The following is a 24901-nucleotide window of genomic DNA, read 5'->3' as shown; positions in this document are numbered from 1 at the left end:
ATGGCTCATCCTAGTAATCCCAGCACTTTGGGAGGCCGATCACGAGGTCAGGAGTTCAAGACCAGCCTGGCCAACATGGTGAAACCCCATCTCTACTAAAAATACAAAAATTAGCCAAGCATGATGGTGGGCTCCTGTAATCCCAGCTACTCAGTAGCTGAGACAGGAAGATTGGTTGAACCTGGGAGGGGGAGGTTGCAGTGAGCCAAGATCACGCTACTGCACTCCAGCCTGGGTGAAAGAGTGAGACTTCATCTCAAAAAATAATAATAATAATAATTAGCCAGGTATGGTAGTGTGCGCCTGTAGTCCTAGCTACTCAGGAGGCTGAGGCAGGAGGATTGCTGGAGAATCACTTGAACCTGGGAGGCAGAGGTTGCAGTGAGCCAAGATCACGCTACTGCACTCCAGCCTGGGTGAAAGAGTGAGACTTCATCTCAAAAAATAATAATAATAATAATTAGCCAGGTATGGTAGTGTGCGCCTGTAGTCCTAGCTACTCAGGAGGCTGAGGCAGGAGGATTGCTGGAACCGGGAGGCGGAGGTTGCAGTGAGCTGAGATTGTGCCACTGCGTTCCAGCCTGGGCAACAGAGCAAGACTCCATCTCCCCACTAACCAAAAAAAAAAAAAAATGTGGTTATTAAATGACAGGTAATAAACACTGGAACTATTGAAATATAGAATTAATGTTTTAGTGCTAACACTTTTTACATAGGAGAAAGTTCAGATAATTTCATTTATAATTTAGAAAATTAGAGAAGTATGAATTTTTTTTTTTCCCCTGAGACAGACTCTCACTCTATCACCTGGACTGGAGTGCAGTGGCGTCATCTTGGTTTACTGAAACCTCTACCTCCTGAGTTCAAGCTATTATCCCACTTCAGCCTTCCGAGTAGCTGGGACTACAGGCGCGGGCCATTATGCCTGGCTAATTTTTGTATTTTTTTGTATTTTTAGTAGAGACAGGATTTTGCCATGTTGGCCAAGCTGGTCTTGAACTCCTGACTTCAAGTGATCCACCTGCCTCAGCTTCCCAAATTGCTGGGATTACGGGCATGAGCCACCACACCCAGCCAAGAGTATGAATATTTTAAAAATTTAATTAAAAAATAACCATTAATAGAAATTGGAATACAAGATTTCTGACTTGCAAATGACTGATTAAAAAAAATCAAATAAAAGACGACTAGAATATAGAAAGGCAACATAAAACATCATTTAGGAAGCTGAAAAAGAGAACTAAAATAAGATGACAGAAATGACCAAACTAAGAATTGTGTCAATAAATTTAAGAGGCTGTATAGTTCTTTTATTAAAATACAAAAGCACTTAGGTTACATCACCAAGATCATCATTCAACTGTTGACCAACTACAAGAAGTACACCTAAAGCCAAAGTTAGAAGTCTAAAGCACAGTAACCCCTCACCATCTACAGTTTTTAGAAAGTATAGTTTTATATTTATATTCCAAAAATTATTAAACAAACTTTTGGTTTGATTTCGTCTCTGTAAATTACGCATTTTCAAATATATACCTGTGAAATACAGGTAAAAAGAAAGTGAGAATTGCAGTATTAAAAATCAGACAAAGCTTAATTGAAGGCCAAAAGAATAAATAGGAGAAAAGATAATTATTTACGAAAAGTTTATTTCACACTGTAGATAAAACGAACATAAACCTGTATACACTAAAAAGGGAAAAGATTTTTAAAAAACCTGTATACACTGAAGAACATAATTGACATATACTTGTATTTGGTGGATTCTAAAACACGTTTTTTTACTTTTTGTCATTTATGAACTTATAATGTATTTTGCAGTGTCAAAGTTTAATTGGAGGATTCTTTTTCTTGTTCAGTGGTACATCAAATAATGATATGTCTTAAAATAGTGTCTTGCAAACTACAGGAAAAACTGAAGCAAATTAAGGATCACTATAAGTTTGGGAGTCTGACCATTCTATCCCTGACAGATCTTTTTTTCTTTCTTTTTTTTAAATAGAGACGAGATCTCACTATATTGCCTAGGCTGGTCTCAAACTCCTGAGCTCAAGCAATCCTCCCGCCTCAGCCTCCTAAAGTGCTGGGATTACAGGCATGAGCCACCATGCCCGGCTCCTGACAGATCTAGTAATCAAAAAACAAATATGTAAAAATATAATCAAAATAATACAATTCATTGTTGTAAAAGTTATAGATCAGATTATGCACCATACATTAAAAACCCTTTCATGCAGGATAGTAAGAAAATACAATAAATTTTATTTCATTTTTATATATATATATATATTTTTTTTTAGGGAGATGGGGGTCTTATTATGTCACTCAGGGTGGAGTACAGTGGCACATTCATGTCATACCTCACCACAACCTGGAATTCCTGAGCTCAAGCAGTCTTCCTGCCTCTGCCTGTGCAATAGCTGGGACTATAGTTGCACACCACCATGCCAGGCTACTATTTTAATTTTTTGTAGAGATAGGGTATCACTGTGTTGCTCAGGCTAATCTCGTTGAACACCTAGCCTCAAGTGATCCTCCTGCCTTAGCCTCTGGAGTACTTGGAATTACAATGGTGAGCCACCAAGTCTGGCTAAGAAATTTTAAAACAGACAACAACACTGACCCCAAAGCAATAAAAGTATATAGTAAAAGAAAAAGTAAATGGACGAAAATCTTCCAACCTCTTGGGAATTTAAAAGTTTTGAGCTAAATAACTATTTGGGGGATTTTATTTTAATGGAAACATTGAAATACAGCCATACCTTGTTTTATTGTGCTTCTCTTTTTTGTGCTTCACAGATAGTTGCGTTTTTTACAAATTAGAGGCTTGTGACAACCGTGTCACAACTCTATCAGTGCCATTTTTTCCAACAGTATGCGCTCACTTCATGCCTGTGTGTCACATTTTGGTAATTGTCACAATATTTCAAACTTTATTATTTTTATTTTTATATCTGTCATGGTCATCTATGATCAGTGATTTTTTAATGTTACTATTGTAATTGTTTTTGGGCACCATAAACCATGCCCATTTGAGATGGTGAATTAATAAATGTTGTGTGTGTGCTGACTGCTCCACCAACCAATGGTCCCCTAATTTCTTTCTCTTTCCCCGGTCTTTTTCTCTATACCTATTCCGTGAGACATAGCAATAGTGAAATTAGGCCAGTTAATAGCCCTACAATGGCCTCTTAAGTAGTCAAGTGAAAGGAAGAATCACATGTTTCTAGGTTTATATCAAAAGCTGGAAATGATTAAGCTTAGTGAAGAAGGCATACCAAAAGCTGATATAGGCCAAAAACTTGGCTTCTTGCACCAAACAGTTGTGAATACAAAATAAAAATTCTTAAAGGAAATTAAAAATGCTACTCCAGTGAATACACCAATGATAAGCAAGTGAAACAACCTTGTTGCTAATATGGAGAAAGTTTTAGTGGTCTGGATAGAAGATGACACTAGTCACAGCATTCCCTTAAGCCAAAAAGGTTAATCCATAGCAAGGCCCTCCCCTTCTTCAATTCTATAAAGGCTGAGAGAGGTGAGGAAGCTGCAGAAGAAAAGTTTGAAGTGAGCAGAGATTGCTTCATAAAGTTTAAGGAAGGAAGCCGTCTCCATAATATAAAGAATGAGCTAAAGCAACAAATGCTAATATAGAAGCTGTGGTGAGTCATCCTGATCTAGCTAAGATCACTGATAAAGGTGGCTATACTAAACAACAAACATAGACAAAACAGCCTTCAATTGGAATAAGATGCCATCCTGGACTTTCATAGGTAAAGAGGAGAAGCCAATGCCTGACTTCAAAGCTTCGAAAATCAGGCTAACTCTCTTGTTAGGGGCAAGTGCAACTGGTCACTTTTAAGTTGAACCCGGTGCTCATTGACCATTCTGAAAATCCTGGGGCCCTTAAGAATTCTGCTAAATCTATGCCTGTGCTCTATAAATGGAACGGCAAAGTCTGAGTGACAGCACATCTGTCAACAGTGTGGTTTACTGAATATGTTAAGTCCACTGTTGAGACCTACTGGTCATAGTAAAAGATCCTTTCCAAATATTACTGCTCATTGACAGTTCACCTGATCAACTGAGAGCTCTGATGGAGATGTACAAGGAGATAATGTTTTCACGTGTGCAAACACAACATCCATTCTGCAGTGGATCAAGGAGTAATTTGAACTTTCAAGTTTTAGTAGTCAAGAAATACATTTTGGCCAGGCACAGTGGCACACGCCTGTAATCCCAGCACTTTGGGAGGCTGAGGTGGGCGGATCACCTGGGGTCAGGAGTTCTAGGCCAGCCTGGCCAACATGATGAAACCCTCTGTCTACTAAAAATACAAAAATTAGCTGGGCGTGGTGGTGGGCACCTGTAATCCCAGCTACTTGGGAGGCTGAGGCAGTAGAATCGCTTGAACCTGGGAGGCAGAGGTTGCAGTGAGCCGAGATCACACCACTGCACTCCAGCCTGGGCGACAGAGTGAGACTCTGAGTGATTGCTGTGATGGATCTGAGCAAGGTAAATTGAAAACCTTCTGGAAAGGATTCACCATTATAGATGCCATTAAGAATATTCATGATTCATGGGATTTCAAAGTATCTATCAACATTAGCAGGAATTTGAAAGAAGTTGATTCCGACCCTCCTGTATGACTTTGAGAGGTTCAAAACTTCAGTGGAGGAAGTAACTGCAGATGTGGTGGAAATAGCAAAAGAACTAGGATTAGAAGTGGAGCCTGAAGATAGAACTGAATTGCTGCTTTCTCGTGATAAAACTTGAATGGATGAGGAATTGCTTCTTTGTTTTGTTTTGTTTTGTTTTGAGACAGAGTCTCGCTCTGTCACGCAGGCTGGAGTGCAGTGGTGCAGTCTTGGCTCACTGCAACCTCCACTTCTTGGGTTCAAGCGATCCTTGTGCCTCAGCCTCCTGAGTAGCTGGAATTATGGGCATGCGCCACCATGCGCAGCTAATTTTTTTTATTTTTAGTAGAGACAGAGTTTTGCCATTCTGGCCAGGTTGGTCTCAAACTCATGCCCTCAAGCGTCCGCCTGCCTTGGCATCCCAACATGCCAAAGTACTTAGATTATAGGCATGAGCCAACGCACCCAGCCAAGAATAGCTTCTTATAGATGAACCAAGAAAGTGGTTTCTTGAGATAGAACCTACTCATAGTGAAGATGCTATGAACATTGTTGAAATGACAGCAAAGGATTTAGGATATTACATAAATTTAGTTGAAAAGCAATGGCAGACTTTGAGAGCATTGACTCCAAGTTGGAAAGAACTTCTCTTGTGGGTAAAATGCTATAAAATGGCATTGCATTCTACAGGGAAATCTTTCATGAAGAAGTCAGCTGATCCAACAAACTTTATTATTGTCTTATTTTCAAAAATTGCCTCAGCCATCCCAACCTTCATCAGCCACTGCCCTGACTAATCAACAGCCATCAACATCAAGGTGAGACCCTCCACTAGCAAAAACTTAACTACTAATAGCCTACTGTTAGCATTTTTGAGCAATAAAGTACAGTTGATCCTTGAACAGTGTGGGAGGTAGGGGTGCTGACCCCCAGTACAGTAAAAAAAATTCACATACAACTTTTGACTCCCAAAAACTTAACTACTAAAAGCCTACTGTTCATCAGAAGCCTTATCGATAACATAAGTAGTTGATAACGCATATTTTGTATATGTATTATATAGTGTGTTCTTGCAATAAAGTAAGATAGAAGAAAATGTTATTAAGAAGATCATAAAGAAGAGAGAATATATTTACTATTCATTAAGTGGTAGTGGTTGATCATAACAGTTTTCATCCTTGTCTTCATGTTGAGTAGGCAGAGGGGGGATTCATCTGCTGTCTTGGAGGTGTTAGAGGCGGAAGAAAATCTGCAAGTAAGTGGACCTATGTTGTTCAAACCTGTGTTTTTCAAGTGTCAACTGTAGTTGAAAATGAGAGTATTGTCCTAGCCTAGTCTGAGACTGGGTAGTTCATAAAGAAAAGAGGTATGTTTGACTCAAAGTTCTGCAGACTGCACAAGAAGTATGGCATCAGAATATACTTCTGGTGAGGGCCTTAGGAAGCTTCCACTCATAGCAGAAGACAAAGAGGAGCAGACGTGTACAGATCACATGGCAAGAAAAAGAAGCAAGAGACGAGTAGGGAGGGAGATGCCAGGTTCTTTTTAACAATCAGTTCTCATGGGAACTAGTAGAGTGATAAACCCCCGTATCCTCCTCATTACAAGGAAGACAGCAGCAAGCCATTTATGAGGGATCCACCCCATGACCCAGACATCTCCCACCAGGCTCCATCTCCAACACTGGGGATTGGATTTCAACTTGAGACTTGGTAGGACCAAACAAACTATATCCAAACCATAGTAGATATATACAATTTTTTAAAGACATAATGCTGTTATACACTTAATAGACTCAGTGTGAACATAACTTTTGTATGTATTGGGAAACAAAAAAATTCATGTGACTCACTTTATTTTGGTGGTCGGGAACTGAACCTGAAATGTCTCCCAAAGTATGGCTGTATACATATGGAACAAAAAATATGTACAAATTATAAGTATATTAATCATAAGGGAAATCATAAGTATATTTGATGAATTTTCATATGTGGAACAAGAATACAAGTCAAGAAACAATAACAGGAAAATTGCCATAATCCAAGGAAGTCCCTTGTACACCCTTATTGCGGGATCTGGCCAGCAGCCCACAATGCAGCAGGGTTCTCTCTTTATTCCCAGGCAGATCAGCAGGTCGAGAAATAATAGACACACACAAGATAGTGAAAGTTGGGTCCAGGGGGGTCACCGCCTTCTGGTCCCATGGTGCCAACAATGCACTGGATATGCCAGCATTTATTATTAAGTTTAGTGAGGCTGGGGGTAGGTTAGTGAGGGATTTAGGGTCATTCGATTATGAGGTGAGATGGTCACATGGGGATGAAGTAATTCTTTAACATAACATCTGTACACAGAAGTACAGTATACAGAGTTAAGAATTTACAATATAGTGTGTGCGTCAGTAATTTCTAACAAGAGCCTTAAAACAGGAACACAGTCTTTCCATAACCTATGATTAGCAAGCTATTAATCAGCAGTAACAGTTACAGCAAAAGCTGGTTACAAACAGTACATAGAAATAGGGCATGAAGTTAGACAACCGGTTAGACCAGAGTTTCTCAGAAGGGAGTATGCCTTAACCCTAAAGAGGCCTAGAAGAGCCGTGGCAAGATGAGGGCGTTTATCTTATCCATATGGACAGGCGCCTCCCCCCTCCCCCATGCATCTGTTTATAGGCTCTTCACGAGGGTCGCATTCCATTCCCAGAGCTATGAACATCTGCTTTTCTGGAATAGGAATCTTGGTGATGTGAAACCTCCCTGACTGCACGTCCATTCATAGGCTCTCTGCACGGGGAAGCACATCATGCGCTGTTGGCTCATTCTGGCAGTCCAACCTGGCATTGTCTTTACACAATCCTGCATGCAATTTTCTATTTACAGTAATCAGAAGCATTTCATCTTTTACTCCATAGCAATAGTTTCAAGGAGTCTCCCTACACACCCTTTTATCCATTACCATCTGCTGCTCCCTCCCCACCCCCAGTGACGAGGATAACTATTTTGACTTAAAACCACATACATTTGTATTTTCTATTTTTGAACTTTATGCAGTATAAGTTCATTCACACAGAGTGTATTCTTCTTGAACCTGATTTCTTTGGGTCAGTATTGTGAGTCTCATATCCATATTGTTACATGTAATCATAGTTTGTTCATTTTCACTAATGATACTATTACATTGTATGAATACAGCACAATTTTTCTATTCTACAGTGGATGAACATTTGAGTTGTTTCTCATTTGGGGCTTTTGGTGAACGTGTATGTATGCATTCCTTTTGGGTATATATCTAAGAGTAGAATTACTACTTCACAGCATATGCCTACGTTCAACTTTAACAGATACTACCAAAAAGGTTTGCAAACTGTTTGTATCAGTTTACACTCTACCAGCAGTTTACAGTCTACCAGCAGTTTATAAGAACTTTTGTTGATTTCTGTTTTCATAAGTACTTACTATTGCTTTTTCATTTTAGCCATTTTAGTATAGTAGTAGTATCTCATTTTGCTTTAATTTGCATTTCCCTGATGACTAATAAAATTGAACATCCTTTCCTGTTTGTTGGCCATTTGAATATGCATGCTCTTTTGTGAAATGCCTGTTCAAGTCTTTTGCCCTTTTTAAAGTTGGGTTGATTATCTTTTTCTCATTGCTTTATAGTTTTTTTTACTGGCTTATTGTGTCATTCTCAATTTCAGGGGAAAACTAAGTAATTTATCTTTAAATAGAATTATCACTGTGGCTTGTTTCTAATTACTGTTCTTTATCAGATTAATGAAATTTCCTTCTTTTCTGATTAACAGTTTTTATCATTAATTGGTGCTGATTTGTAAAATGTTTTTTCCACAGCTGTCAAACTGATTATATTATTTTTGTCCTGTTAATCTGATGAATTACATTGATTGAATTTCAAATATTAATCTACCCCTAAATTTCTGGAATAAATCCCATTTATTTATGATATATTATTATTTTATACATAATTGGATTTTATCCATTAAAGTTTAAGATTATTGCATCTACTTTCATGAGAAATACTGGCCCATAATTACAAGATAAAGATTTCTTGAAATGTCTTGGTCAGCTATTGATATCAAGATTACTGCCTAAATGACTTTTAAGTAAAAGTGGTAGAAAAAAATTCTAATACATTTTTAGAAAATAGTGTGTGTCAGAAATTTGTTGGAAAACTTGTTTCTGGCTAAAGTGACTTGGCTTTTTTCAGACCAACTTTGGTATAGACAACATCATTAAAGTATGAGCTGATATGAAAAAATATATAATATGTTGTATAATTATATACTATATTATATGCTATTTTAAAATATAGTCTGTATTATATACTTTTTTATGAAATATATTTGTATAAACATAAAACTTTCAAAGTGTGATTGGTAAAGTGAGCTTGGTGTATGGACTGAGTGGTAATATGGGCATACTAAAAATTGAATCAGTGAGCTAAATGATCAACCTTAGGAATTCCTTCAGTAAGCAGTACAAAAGCACAAAGAGATGAAAATAATATAGTCAGAATTTTAATGTCTATCTAATAGGAGTTCTAGAAAGAGAAAATGGAAAGGAGATAAGAAAATATTCCTTAAATGAAGAATGATTATATATTTAGATCAAGGGTCAGCAAACTTCTTCTGTAAAGGGCAGATAATAAATATTTTAGGCTTTGTAGACTTTACAGTGTCTGTCACAACTACTCAACTTTACCATGTGGCACAAAAGCAGCCATAGACAGGAAATGAATGGATGACTATGTTCCAGTAAACTTTTATCTAAAAAACCAGGAGCCTGTCTGAATTACTTTAGATTGGGAAAGCCATCGCATACTCCTGGCAACCCCTAATCTATTTTCTGTCTTCATGGATATACCTATTCTAGATGTTTCATATAAATGGAATCATATGGTATATGGCCTTTTGTATCAGGCTTCTTTCATTTAGCGTGCTTTTGAAGTTCACACACATTGTAGCATGTGTCAGTGCTTATTCCTCTTTATGGCTGAATAAGATTCCATTGTATGGATATGCCACCGTTTGTTTATCCATTTGTTCATTTATGAACATTTCGATTATTTTACTTTTTGGCTATTTGAGTAGTGGTGCTATGAACATTTGTGTATCAATATTTGTTTGAGTACCTGTTTCCAATCTGGGAGGGTTGGAATGCTTAGAATTGTTGGCTCATGTATTAATTATATGTTGCTTTTTGAGGAACTGCCAAACTGCTTTCGACAGCAGCTGCACCATTTTACAGTCCCACCAGCAATGTACAGATGTTCCACTTTCTCCATGTCATCACCAAAATTCATTTTTTCCCTGTTTTTTAATTGTAATGATCCTAGTGGATTCGAGAACAGGAATTTCTTATAGCTCTATGAGTTCTTATTTAATCGCATAGACAGTTGGAGAAATAAATAATGCAAAAAGTCTCAAGTTAGGTACCTAGAACTGCTGGCATATTTATTTAAAGCTTATTTACACATTTGATTATGAGTTGATAGTTTATGGTAGTTAATGATTATTGTCCTAGAATGTCTGCCTACTCATTCATATGTATGTTTCCTTTTTACTCTTTCTTTTAGTTACCTGAGAAGAAAAGGAATAATAATAAATGAAACATCTGCAGTTGTGTATGCTCAGTTACTCACAGGTCGTAAATATCAAATAAATCAAAATGGTGAAGTTCGTCTAGAGAAACAGTGGTCAAAACAAGTTGTTCCTTTTGTTTATCAAACTATTGTCAAGGTAAGTCTATATCAAATTTCAATTCTATCTTAATGTACACTATTATACACTGTATAATGAGAAGATATGTAGACTAATTCAGCAATGTATAATAGAGATTATCATTTAATATAATTTACAAAATAACTTATTTGTAAGAAGTATTACATGCTCAGACACTCACTATATGTAGTTAGGAAACTTGTCTTTTGTGCTTTTTTTAAGGACTTAGTCTCTAAAAGAAAAAATCCCAGCATTAACTTATACCCTTGAATTTTATATTTTTATCCTTCAAAAATATTTGCCTTAAGTAATCTCATAAATGTAAAAGGCATTTACTTTTGCCTTTATAATCTTAGATATGATAAGAGGACAAAACATGTTTTAAGTATGTAGTTATCCTATAATTTGGGGCGTTATAGTGCAGTGTAGGGACTAAGTGACTAAGAGCACTGGCTGCCTGAGTTGACTTCTTAGCTGCATGACCTTGGACAAGATTCATCCCCTTTCTGTGCCCCAGTTTTCTCATCCATAAAGTGAGGCTAATAATGGTCTCTGCCACAGAGGTTTGTCATGAGGATTAAATGAACTCAGTAAATGTGTGAAGCACATAGAAGAGTGCCTGCCATATAACCAGTCAGCAAATTTTAGCTGTTAGCACTATGTAGAAAAATCTTCACATTGACATTTGCAAACAGCATAGTCATAATCCCATAGGAAAAAAACTTGATATGCAATCTATAGAAATTGTGACTAAGATGATTTACTTTTATTTTATGTAGGACATCCGAGCTTTCGACTCCCGTTTCTCCAATATCAAAACATTGGATGATTTGTTTCCTCTGAGAAGTATGGTCTTTATGCTGGGAACTCCCTATTATGGCTGCACTGGAGAAGTTAGTTTCCATTATTGTTACTGATACATTTTTCTCTAGTTTAAAGCAGTTATTTAACTTCTCTTCATTTAGGTTTAAATTAAAATATAATAATGAGGGGAAAAAATAAAGAATTTATCCATGAAACTTATGAACACAGTATTTGACTTATATATCTAAAGACTATAAAACTAAAGACTCTATACTTTTAGTCTTGAGCAGATTAGGATCAAGAGGTGGTGTGTTCAAATCCTGATCTCTTTTTTTTTTTTTTTATCAGTTTTGTTTATTGTAATGGTATGGATGAAGCAATTTTGAAACTATTTTAGACATGTAATAGGCTTGAGTGAAATTGTAAATGCATTCATATTTAAGGAACTTCGGTTCTTAAATGGAAAAAGGTACATGCAAATATGGAAGGGGAGAAAGCAAGAAAGAACCTATAGGGACAAATTTGGAAGTATTAGTGTGAACTTACGGTTTCTAAAATATGTATATATGTTTGTATATCTATGTATATGGGCACATGTATATGTGTATGTATATATACACATATGAATATGTTTCTATACATACATGTATTTTCTAGCTCTATTTGCTGAAAGGGAGAAGAAGCAAAGACAGCTTAGCACAATGACCACATGCACCACCCAGATCTTGACCTCTAATTTCATACCTCACTAAAAGGAACAGGGCATCTCAGAGAAATTGCTGATTCTGGATCTGAGGCAGGGAAGATACAAGATGAACTTGGAACATCTTGTTATGCCAGAAAGTAAGGAGGTGCTCAGAAGAATGGTGGGAGTATGTCATGTAAACGTAAGAACCAGGTGGAGGGTACTACCACTGCCCAAATCTTGGATAGTTTGAGAGATAAAATAATTAAATTCAGTAATGAATTATAAACCATTGGGGGAAAAACAGAAATTCATGATTCCATAGTGACAGTGAAAATATAAATAGGGAAAGGATGGGCTCTTGTCTGTAGTAGCATGTAAGAAGTAAATTTGGAGAGAGTGCTGCAGTTGAAAAACTGTTGTGCAACCATTATGATAAAGATTGAATCATGTAAGAATCATCTTTGGGAACTAAATCTAGGGTGAATTTTTTTTTTTTTTTAATCAGGAGCAGGATATTTGCATGGTCTTAGAATGTCTCCTACAGACTATTAGCTGCAAGGGAAACAAAAACTGTAATTATGAAGGAAAAAAATTGAGCAACATCTTGATGGTATAATCAAAGTTAACATTGCATTAAAGGACAGACAAACATTGTGTACCTCCAGATGTAATACCCTTCGGAGGACACATCACCTATGCGGTATTCTGGCTGTGAATGTATTACCATAACCTAATTATGTGGAAGCATTAAACAAACCCAAAATGAGGAACTGGTTTTTTGTTTTTGTTTTTTTTTACAAAAGTAGGTTGAAAAAGGAGGGACAAATTATATTCTTCAAAATGTAAATGTTGGCTGGGTATGGTGGCTCGCTCCTGTAATCCCAGCACTTTGGGAGGCCAAGATAGGCAATCACTTGAGGCCAGGAGTTCAAGACCAGGCTGACCAACACAGCGACACCTCATCTCCGCTAAAATTTTAAAAATTAGCCGGGTATGGTGGCATATGCATGTAATCCCAGCTACTTGGGAGGCTGAAAATGAGAATTGCTTGAACCTGGGAGACAGGTTGTAGTGAGCCGAGATGATACCGCTACACTCCAGCCTGGATGACACAGCAAGACTCTGTTAAAAAAAAAAAAAAAAGCAATAACTTAAAAGATCAGTATCATAAAAGCAAAGAAAGGCAGTGGATACATTTTAGATTAAAGGATGCTAAAGAGATATGACAATTAAATGCAGTATCTGATCCTAGTCTGGATCTTGTAATAAAGGAAGAAAATAGTTCTATAAAGGACATTATTAGGTCAACTGACAAAAGTGGAATATGGATGGCAGCTTAGATAAAAGTATTATGTCAATGTAAATTTATATACTTAATAACTGTACTGTGATTATATAGTAAAATATCTATCTTAGGAAATATACACTGAAATATTTAGAGGTCAGGGACATGATATATGTAATATATACTCAAGGGGTTCAGAAAGATAACTATGTATAGGTAAATACACAGTACACAAATGTTAAAGTCATTTGTTTTACAATGCTAATAACAAAAGGTGAATCTGGATAAATTTTCTTTCTTTTTTTTTTCGAGACAGTCTTGCTCTATTACCCAGGATAGAATGCAGTGGCACAATCTGGGCTCACTGCAGCCTCCACTTTTTTTTTTTTTTTTTTTTTTGCAACTTTTTGGTACTTTGAAATTATTTGCAAGTAAAAACTTAATTTAAAAAAGAATGATTGGGCCAAGCACAGTGGTATGCACCCGTAATCCCAGCACATTGGGAGGCCAAGGCGGGGGGCAGGGATTGGTTGAGCCCAGGAGTTTGAGACCAGCCTGGGCAACATGGCAAAATCCCATCTCTGCAAATAATTGAGCTTAGTGGTGCACACCTGTAGCTCCAGCTACTTGAGAGGCTGAGATGGGAAGATTGTTTGAGCCCAGGAAGCCAAGGCTGCAGCAAGTCGGCAAGCCGTGATAGTGCCACTGCACTCCAGCCTAGATGACAGAGCAAGACCCTGTTGCCAAAAAAAAAAAAAAAAAAAATGGCCAGGTGCAGTGGCTTCCACCTATTATCTTACCACTTTGGGGAGACCAAGGCAGGAATATTACTTGAGCCCAAGAGTTCGAGGTTGCAATGAACTGTGATCTGCCACTTTAGCCTGAATGACAGTGAGATCCTGTCTGCGGTCATACCACCCTGAACGCACCTGTTCTCGTCTAACAGAGTGAGATCCTGTCAGAAAGAAAACAAAAGAAGAAAAAAGAAATTAACAACCATTAAAGCAATGATACAGTGACTCAAATTTACAGTATTGTAGATCCTGTCTCAAAAGAAGTTAACCATTAAAGCAATGATACAGTGACTCAAATTTACAGTATTTTCATACCCAGTTAACAAATTTCAAGAGAATTTCCACTATCCAACTTCTCATACTGTATTTCAAAAATAATAGTGTTCAAATAAGTTAAAAACTAAAATATACTGAAAGAGACTATACTGTGATTTTTTTTTCTTCTAAGGTGCAGGATTCAGGTGATGTGATTACAGAAGGTAGGATTCGTGTGATTTTCAGCATTCCATGTGAACCCAATCTTGATGCTTTAATACAGAACCAGCATGTGAGTACAGTAGTTTGTATCATTGCATTTTGAATTGATAATCTTAAAATATTAGGATATTTTTGCCACCTCCTTTGAATTTATTTCAGATATTTTATTTAATACTGATTAGATTCTCTCTCCCAGTTGCAGCTACTGTTTAAAAATCAGTGTGGAATCTGTGCTCAAAACTTCATGTAGATCTTTGTGGGCGGAAATCACTGATATCCAATTATTAATCCATAGTGATTGTTAGGGATTATTGTGTTCAAGCTTATAAGATGCACATTGATTAGCACACTCTCTGGGAATAGATTTAGGTGTTTTAAACCTTTCATAATAATTCAGAGCCTGCATTTTTAGTTGCAAGTGACAAATGGCCTTTCTGCAAAGGCTGTATGTATCCACTCAGCTAAGAATGAACGGTCTCAATCCTAAAAAATATCGGAAAAATGCATTTAAGTTGACAGCATCTTTTTCAGGACTTTCTCACCAAAAAATTCCACTGGCTTTCTTTTCTCCTGTTAAAACAGAGGGAAGGTTCTGATATCTGTCATTTGTTCTTATTGATTGGTTGGATAATTAGCTAAAATTAATTCACAATCAACCAACTATTGCTACTTAGGGTTTTTTTTCTCACACTAATAGTAAAATGTAAAGCTTTATATCCTGTGAAATGAATTTAAGGCATTACATATCAGCACACCCATGAGGAAACTTTATGTATGGAAGACAGTCATCCCTAAAATCTTACCATCTGGTGCCATTTGAAGAACAAACTTAGACAGCATAGTCAGGAAACCAGGAGAGTGGCTCATTAAATAAAGTAGCTGGAGATTTGTACTGGGAATCAGTGAAGGTTAAAGAACTTGTGTTCCTTCATCCCTGGCTTTTTTTAGATCTCGAAGAGCCTGTCCTCTTGTATAGTAGTATACAGTGTTGATGGGCATGCCTTCTTCAGTTTGGTTTCTGTCTCTTTACATACATTTAACTTTCACTCCAGCTGCCTTCTTTTTCTACCACAACATTCTCAGCTACTTATTTTATATTTTCTAGAATGTTTGTGATGGTTTTAATGAATTTTAAATTATAGCAAAACCCATTATTTCTCAAAAGGAGTACTATTGGCCATTTGCGCAGGACAGTTATGTATTAAATAAAACTGTTTTGTATATGGCAGGACAGTTGGCATCTTTGGCTCAAGGGCATTAAGTACTAGTAGCCCATGCCAGTTATGGTAATTAAATGTGCCTCTACACATTTCTAAATGCTTGTTAGAAAAGTGTTGCTACTTATGTTTGAGACCTACTACCATAATTCTTTGAACTCTTCTGGAAAGCATACTTGATTTGTATTAGATTATTGTTCAATCTGATTATGTTCTTAAGTATGTTTTATTGTTATGTACATGATGTTAGGAGTATATGGTAGTTTATCCTAGTTAGTATTGGATTCATCAGTCATTTGCTTCCTGTTTAAATATTATATGATCTGTTACTTACTTTTTTTAATGTGACAATATGTTTTCTTCCCTTAAGTATATAAATTAAGGTTACATTTCATTGACTGTATTAATTATGGGTCTATACATGCTTGTATATTTTCATATGATAGTAAATATTAGGGGAAAAGAATATTACTTATATCCATATATGAAGGACACTTTTAGTTTTTCTCAGTAGCAACTATTTTGATGACGTACCTATTTTTTAATTCAGTCTAGTAATTATTGAGGCCTCATTTTGTCCCAAGTACTTTGCTAGGCCCTGCTTGGAATATGAAAATTAGTAGAAACAAAAACAAACAAAAAAGTTGCCTGTGGAGTTTGCCATTTAGTACTTACAGTAGAGTTTATTTCTTAAGACAGTTTCACAAACTGTATATTTCCTCCCCCCTTTTATCCATCCTTGGGAATTCTGTCCTTTAAGGAGAAAGAGAGAGGAGCAGAAAAATTCTGCCAACAGATCCTTTCAAAAAAAAGGGGAAATGGATCTAAGTGAAAATCCTTATATTGCCACAATCCAATGGTTAGTGATGTCTTGATTATCTCCAGATTTTAAAGGTAAAGAAATAACATTTAATGTAAACTTGTGTTTCCATAATTGACCTTTTTGTTTTTATATTTAAAGAAATATTCTATAAAGTACAACCCAGGATATGTGTTGGCCAGTCGCCTTGGAGTGAGTGGATACCTTGTTTCAAGGTTTACAGGAAGTATTTTTATTGGAAGAGGATCTAGGAGAAAGTAAGTTTATGTTAGAGAAATTTACTTAAAGTGGCAGAAAAATTAAATGATAAAGATTAAATGCTTAATATTTCAGTATTTATTTTCTTATTAATTGCTCTGAATTGTCTTAAAATTGTGCATAAATTTCTCTGATGGTAATCTTTCATCTGAATGGCACATGTTTTAGGTGGTTGGAAAAGACAGTTCTTATTTTTTAGCAGCTAATAAATTGAACCTTGAAAAAAGGTATCAGAGGGTGTGTGTGAACCTCAGTAGTATATTTCCTTGCATCTTGTTATTTCATTTTCCTCTATAGTTACATAATTTATTTACATGCTTTGTTAACTTGGGTTTTGAAGCTTTTCTTCTAGTTTTTCAATTACTGCTACTTTGGAAATAACCATAATAACTAAAATATAGAAGAATAATCAAAACTGAGCTTTTCTAAGAATTGAAAGCAAAACTTTTTATTCCTTGAACAATATTTTAAAACGTGTGTGTGTGTGTGTGTGTGTGTGTGTGTGTGCACGTGCGTGCATGTGTGGTTTAAATTCAGCCCTCATGGAGACCATAAAGCAAATGTGGGTTTAAATCTCAAATTCAACAAGAAAAATGAGGAGGTACCTGGATATACCAAGAAAGTTGGAAGTGAATGGATGTATTCATCTGCAGCAGAACAACTTCTGGCAGAGTACTTAGAGAGGTAAGTACCTAATAAGATCCTAGTAGTCATCCAGAATCTTAGGAAAATACTGTTTATTTTTTTGCTTACATTAGTTTTAGTGGACAAATATTTCCATTAGTAAAATCTGGCATATGTTACATGTAAACTTAATTTTGCATCATGGATTATCATAGCCACTAGCTAAAATTGAGTAGAAAAATACCATGTTATTAAAAAGAAAGTATGTAATGAGAATTGGCCTCCTTAGTTAAAATTTTTCTTAACTTACTATCATAAATTGTTCACTACTTTGCATACCTGTGTCAGCACTGAGAGGACTGATACGGATAAACAAAGCTCTTAGCATAGTGGATTTTTTCTGATTCTTAGAACTTTGTAGCTGCACAGGTTACTATTTTAGAATTATTGAATTTTATTGCTGAAATTATCAAGGAAATCAGCAAGTCAACTCATACCAAAAGTGAGAAAGCCAAGTACCAAGATTCACTAAGTTACTACTGACAAAGACTTACAGGAAGTATGTTTTCATCTGATTCATAATTTAATGTTCTTTCTATTATTTCACTGGTTTCTAACCTTATATTTGAAGATATCTTTATTAGTTTCCTAGGGCTCCTATAACAAAGTACCACAAACTGGGTGGCTTAAACAACAGAAATTTATTGTCTCAACCAGTTCTGGTGACCAAAAGTCCAAAATCAAGATATTGCAGGACAATGATGGTCTCTCTGAAGGCACTAGGGAAGCACCTCTGTTCTACCTTCTCATAGCCTTATATATTATTTGGCTTGTAGATGCATCTCTCCAGTCCTCCGTGTTCATGTGATGTTCTTGCTGGGTGTCTCACATCATCTTTCATCTCTGTATGTCTGTCTCTGTGTCTTAATTTCCCCTTTTTATAAGAATACGAGTCAGATCAGAGCCCATGCTAATGACCACATTTTGTTTGACTGCCTCTACTAAAAACCCTATTTCCAAATAAAGTCACATTCCATAACTTCTGAGTGGGGCAGGACACAATTCAATCCCATATTACCATCTGGAAATTTAGATTGTTTCTTCTGTTCACTTATTTCTTTAAAAGGTCGTGTTTAAACTACTTTTTCTTAATATTTTAACTTGACATATTTATGGATTTCCTACTGTGAGTGGCTTTCCTACCCTGAGCTTCAGTTTTCTTTGACTTCTACCACTCTGGATTCCCTCACACACATATTTCCTCTCTCACGAAAGTTTTATCAAGATTTTTTATTAAATATGTATTAAAAGTTTACTTCCTTAAGATGAAGTAAATGTTCACAGCTGGACGTTATGGAGTATTAAGATTACAGTTTATTTCTTGTACACATTTTTATTTTCTCTGCTGTTTTTTTCATTTGCTTCTTATCTATATTCACATAACAAATTCTTTGCCATAGCTGTTTACAGTGTGGTCAAACAGATCAGGTGATCGCTCAGTTCCATTTTCCTCTTGGAGACTTCTTTTAAAACCTCTGTCTTCCTGCTTCAGTTTGAACTGATTGCTCTCTACGGCTGTTGTGCAGCTCTCCTTCTGCAGTTTCCCGGTGCTGTTATCCTAGGAATTCAATTCTCTTCACCAGTCTGCCATATAGGATTCCTTCATTTTCTGACTCTCATGCCTCACTCTTTCTGATTTATATCTCCATTTTGATAGAGCACTTACTCCAATAGCTTCCTGAGAAAACTTGCATGTCTGGAGATGTCTTTATTCTTCTCCTTCACTTGATTAATAGTTTGCCTAGGTGTAGAATCCTAAATTGGAGATTATTTTCCCTCAGTTTTGTTTTTGCTTTTGTTTTTGTTTTGTTTTGTTTGAGACAGAGTCTCACTCTGTCACCCAGGCTGGAGTGCACTGGCACAATCTCGGCTCACTGCAACCTCTGCCTCTACAGTTCAAGTGATTCTCCTGCCTCAGCCTCCTGAGTAGCTGGGATTACAGGCACCTGCCACCATGCCCGGCTAAATTTTGTATTTTTTTCTAGTAGAGATGGGGTTTTACCATGTTAGTTTCAAACACCTGACCTCAAGTGATCTGTCCGCCTTGGCCTCCCAAAGTACTGGGATTACAGGTGTGAGCCGCCATACCTGGCCTTCCCTCAGAATTTTGAAGCCACTGTTCGATTCGCTTCTCATTTCCATATTGCTGTTGATAAATCCTGTGCCATTCTGATTCTGAATTTCTGTATGTGATCTGTTTTCATTTTCTGAAATCTTTTTAGCACCTTTCATTTATTGGTGCTTTTTAATAATGTGAGGAAGTGTGCCTTGGTATGGATCTTTTTTCTTCCCTTCTCCTGTTCAGCTCTTTCAGGCTTGAAACCGATGCCCTTCCATTCTGAGAAACTTTCTTGTATTATTTCTTTGATAATTTTCTCCTCACTATTTTTTTCCTGCTTTCTATTTCTGAGAATCCTTTTAGTTAAATCTTAGACCGTCTGGATTGATCCTCTTAGTTTTATCTCTCCTCATCCATTTCCTATATTGTTATACTTCTGTTCTACTCTGGGAAATTCATTCAACTTTATTGTTTATCATTTAAAATTTATATTTGATTTAATCATTTTAATTTTTAAAAGTCTGTCCTTATTCTCTGGCTATATATAGCATCTTGTTCTCACAGTGAATGGAATATCTTCATTTATTTCTCTGAAGATAATTCTAGGATTTTTCCTTCTATTTTTTGTGTTTTCTGTTTTCTCTAATTGCTTTTTTTCTTCCTGTTTGATTTAGTCTGTCTTTCAATGTTAAAGTTTTGTTGTTGTTGTTCTTGTCTGGTGATTCTTTGATATCCAATTATATTTAAGAATGAGGCACTAAATAACTGATTGGAAATTTAGTGTACTTAGGTGGGGCTTATCAGGTGGATCAGGAGGGACTTTGCCTATTTCTACAGAGGACCTCCTAGTATCACTACCTGCATGTTTATCTTTTCTTTCTCTGAGAGGTGGCCTCCAGCCTTTTCCTTGGCAGTGGATATAAATGTAGTGGATTAAACTGATTGCCAGTGTTCTGGAAGTTAACCAGGGAAAGAAGGTTTCATTACCAAGTGGATACTGTGATGCACCTTCCAGATCACTTTTCAAGACTGAAAGACCTATCCCCTTGCAGCAGGAATGCTGCTTTCTGACAGCCCTGAGCTGTGAGCCCTCGTCAGTAATTGCCTGGATGAAGAGAACTGCCTCACCTAAAGTTACTTTCCCTTCCCACAACCGCCACAAATCAATGCCTGATCTGTAAGGAGGTGTAGAAGCCCAGACATTCTGATTGCCCCAATTCATGGCAAGTCTGAAGGGCCATCCCAGTTTGAGATCTTTGTGCGGCTGGCCAAGGAATTCATTGAGAATTAGTCACAACCCAACCTCTTCCCATGCCCAATTGTGCTTTCTTCCTCTCCCTTCCCTTTCACAGGTGTTGATCACACAAGCACTCCCTACTAAACTTTCTGCATGCTTATCTCCATCCCAGAGTCCATTCCTAGAGACCTTATGCTTCCTAGTGACACATGGTATAGTATTTATGCTTTCATTAATTCCCTGTTTTCAGTATAACACCTGTCCTCTCCTCCTTATGCCTTCCTCACCCCCAAGTCCCTGTGACTGGTATACACAAGGCTAGAGTATCAATTTGACCTCTCTAAAATATACACTGCAGGTCATATGCTGGGGTGGTAGGCAGGCAACCACATGACAGTATAACTGCTTGTTATACAAACTTTAAATCTTACTAAACCTCACCCCACACTTTCAAATGTACCTGGAACGTATAATTCCTGAACTTTTTCAGAGTGTTCTGTGTTTTAAATCAACTTGCTGCTTATTGACTTTCCCACTGGTAGTTCAGGATTCAACTTATTCCTGTCTGTCAAATCAGATAACATTCATTCATCCAATTTCCAATTTCTAAAATTTTAACAGGTTATATATGCCACCAGATGCTGTGCTTCGTTTTTCATCTGTCTCTCTAGGTCTATGCTCTTTTTTTTTTTTACTATATTGTCATTTTAATGGATTGGAGAGGGATGGAAGATAAGCACATTTGTTCAATTTGCTATGTGTATCCAAAAGTCTTGCACTCTTCAGAAAAAAATGGAGTTTTGAGGATTATCAGAAAACGCTTTTAATCTATTTTAATTTATTGTATTGTGGAGTGCTCTAGTTTTGTTGTGAAAATTAGAAAATCTATAGATACCATTTTTGTCTATCAGCTGTCATTATAATGAAAGAGGGTAGAGACAGTAATTGAAGTTTATTGTAAGTTTATGACTTGAACCTTAGCCAGTGGGAGTTTTTTGAGGGCTTAGGAGTACTCTGACTTACCAGTCTTACACTTTCTATCGCTTTTAATAATATCCCTTATTAGTATTATAATAGTCCTCAATAAGCTTTATATGTCTCTTTAGGATCTGAAATTATTACGTAGGAAGTTTATCTGAAGTTAACCATATGTATTTTAAGACAATATTTTTGTTTGTTTGACCAGAGCTCCGGAACTATTTAGTTATATAGCCAAAAATAGCCAAGAGGATGTGTTCTATGAAGATGACATTTGGCCTGGAGAAAATGAGAATGGGTAAGCAAGATTTATGGTATTTATTACCTCGTAGTTCGGTTGAGTGTTTTCAATGACAGGTGCAGCCAGCTGGTTTGTCAAGAATTTCATATTACTTTTTTTTTCTTTTTGAGACAGATTCTTACTCTGTTGCCCAGGCTAGAATGCAGTGGCTCAAACACAGCTCACTTCAGCCTTGGTTACCTGGACTCAAACAATCCTTCTGCCTCAGCCTCCTCCTGAGTAGCTGGGTCTGTAGGCGTATGCCTCCACATTTGACTAATTTTTGTTTTAATTTTTTGTAGAGACGGGGTCTCATCATGTTGCCCAGGCTGGTCTCAAACTCCTGGGCTTAGGCCATGCTCCTTGGCCTCCCAAAGTGCTGGGATTACAGGCGTGTCCTGTTACTTCTTTTTGGTTTTTGTTTTGTTTTGTTTTGTTTTTGCATTGTTTCATTTTTGCTTTAAGAGCTTAACAAATTTTCTTTCGTTTCTATCAACAAATACTTTTAAACCAATCTTTTTGTGTGTCTTTTAATTACTAAGAGGTAATATGTCCATATTTATATTAGATTTATACTTAGTCCCAATTAAGTTCAGTACTAATTATTAGTGATATAAGTTTGATGTCTTTTATAATTTATAGCCCCGAGAAAGTTTTAATCAAATTTTAAAAATTATTGTTTTTGCTTTAGTGCTGAGAAAGTTCAAGAAATTATTACTTGGCTAAAAGGACATCCTGTCAGTACTTTATCTCGTTCTTCTTGTGATTTACAAATTCTGGATGCAGCTATTGTTGAGAAAATTGAGGAAGAAGTCGAAAAGTGCAAGGTACTAACTTTCAGTAACCAAGATTATTGATGAGATTTGGAATTAAATGGACTATACTTTACAAATAAGTCATTTGTATTTCAACCAAATAAAACATATACTTAGTGATTCTAATTAGTATCAGATAATCCCACAATTTTAAAAAGTTCTAACCGTTTACAGTAGCTATTAGTAGCCAATAGTGTTATACCAAATTTATATTGTATAACACTAATATGTTAATGGCTCCATTAGCCATTATAACTAATGATAAACTTATAAAATTATATTTTCAACGTACAAAAGCCATAGCATTTAAATTTTATGCCCTTGTAGTGTTTCCAATATTGAGAATTAATATTTTGTGATTTTAGTTACAATAGAAAGTTTGAGAATAAAGTTAATAATCCCCTATTTCTTCCTGTTCTAACTACAATCTTTTTTTTTTTCTTTGAGACAGAGTCTCTCTCTGTTGCCCAGGCTGGAGTGCAGTGGCACGATCTCGGCTCACTGCAACCTCCACCTCCCAGGTTCAAGCAAATTCTCCTGCCTCAGCCTCCCGAGTAGCTGGGATTACAGGTGCCTGCCACCATGCCCAGCTAATTTTTGTATTTTTTAGTAGAGATGGTGTTTCGCCATGTTGGCCAGGCTGGTCTTGAACTCCTGACCTCAGGTGATCCTCTCGCCTCAGCCTCACAAAGTGCTGGGATTACAGGCTTGAGTCGCCACGCCTGGCCTCTGACTACATTCTTTAAGGACACAGTTCATCTTTTTGTAGCACAAAAAAATTTAATTGACTTTTGACAATCAATTCTAAAATGTACTCTTGTTTTTGTTTTTGTTTTTGTTTTTTGAGACAGAGTCTCACTCTGTCACCCAGGCTGGAGTGAAGTGGCGCGATCTTGGCTCACTGCAACCTCCGCCTCCCATATTCAAGCGATTCTCCTGCCTCAGCCTCCCGAGTAGCTGGGATTACAGGTGCCTGCTCCCATGCCCAGCTAATTTTTGTGTTTTTTAGTAGAGATGGAGTTTTGCCATGTTGACCAGACTGGTCTTGAACTCCTGACCTCAGGTGATCCACCCGCCTCAGCCTCCCAAAGTGCTGGGATTACAGCCGTGAGCCACCGTGCCCAGCCTAAAATGTACTTTTTTTACTCATACACTCATTGAGTTACTAAAAATTTTTGAAATCCCTTGATCTCTCCTATTTCTTATGTCTTGCTTTCTTTTATGGAGTAAACTTTTATAGTAGAGTTGTGCATTTTATCTATAGAAAATGAATTGATTATTTTGCCTTTTTCAACTTTTTATTTCATTTTTCACACATTTGCCCTTTGTATTAAAATGCTGTTGCTTTGCCAATACGGCATTCTGTTGTTTGAACTAATTGCAGAATAAGTTAAGAACTGGGCTCTGGAGCTGTCTCCCCTAACACCCTGAGTTTGAATCGGTTTTTTAATATTAATAACCTTTGGCAAGATACTTAACCTCTCCTTCCATACCTCTGTTTCCTCATAGGTAAAATGAGAATAAAATAGTACCTGCCTTAGAGTGTCCTCAAAAAGATTAACCGAGTTAATACTGAGTAAACTACTTCTAATAATGCCTAGCTATTATTAATGCCTAATAATGCTTAGATGCTTTTATTATTTTTTAAATTATCCTATCACACACTGAAGAGCCGTGATTATAGTCTAGAAAATCAACACTAGATGACTCTTTTTCTCTTTAGGAAAAAATATAAGGCTCAGAGCCAAGAGTTTAATTTTTGAAAGGTCATTGATATTCAGCTGAGGATAGAAAGCCTGTATTTCTTTTTAATTGCCTTTCAGTGTAGAGTGAAATCAGTTTGTTCAGCATCATTTTTGAGGTAAGTTTTCCAGTTAACAAATCTTTAAAACCTTAAGCCCTCCCACCCCCAGTTTTAAGCCATTTGGATTCAGAGCTTTCTAAAATGTTTCACACATTTTCCCTTTACTTTACAAATGGAAGATACATATACAACGTTTTAGTCTATTATTTTGATTACATTTATTATTTTATTTTATTTTATTTTATTTTATCTTTTTGAGATGGAGTCTCACTGTGTCTCCCAGACTGGAGTGCAGTGGCGCCATCTCGGCTCACTGCAAGCTCC

At 36.6% G+C, this 24901-nt stretch overlaps 1 protein-coding gene across 1 annotated transcript in view; it reads left to right on the top strand.

The window, feature by feature from the left end:
• Positions 1–24901, top strand: part of LOC105555639 (5'-3' exoribonuclease 1) — a gene marked incomplete at its 5' end in the record, with an annotated part of 100615 nt that overhangs the window by 13143 nt on the left and 62571 nt on the right. The window contains 7 exons of the mRNA XM_012002666.1: positions 10233–10395; positions 11157–11270; positions 14397–14495; positions 16604–16719; positions 17258–17404; positions 21887–21976; positions 22650–22785. Coding sequence (XP_011858056.1) covers positions 10233–10395; positions 11157–11270; positions 14397–14495; positions 16604–16719; positions 17258–17404; positions 21887–21976; positions 22650–22785 — 865 coding nt within the window. The remainder of the gene's footprint in view (positions 1–10232; positions 10396–11156; positions 11271–14396; positions 14496–16603; positions 16720–17257; positions 17405–21886; positions 21977–22649; positions 22786–24901) is intronic.

This window comes from Mandrillus leucophaeus, unplaced genomic scaffold (genome assembly GCF_000951045.1).
Source record: "Mandrillus leucophaeus isolate KB7577 unplaced genomic scaffold, Mleu.le_1.0 Scaffold693, whole genome shotgun sequence".
In the NCBI taxonomy this organism is placed as follows: Eukaryota; Metazoa; Chordata; class Mammalia; order Primates; family Cercopithecidae; genus Mandrillus; species Mandrillus leucophaeus.
The sequence above is the reverse complement of the archived record's forward strand: the minus strand, read 5'-3'. Positions and strand labels throughout refer to the sequence as shown.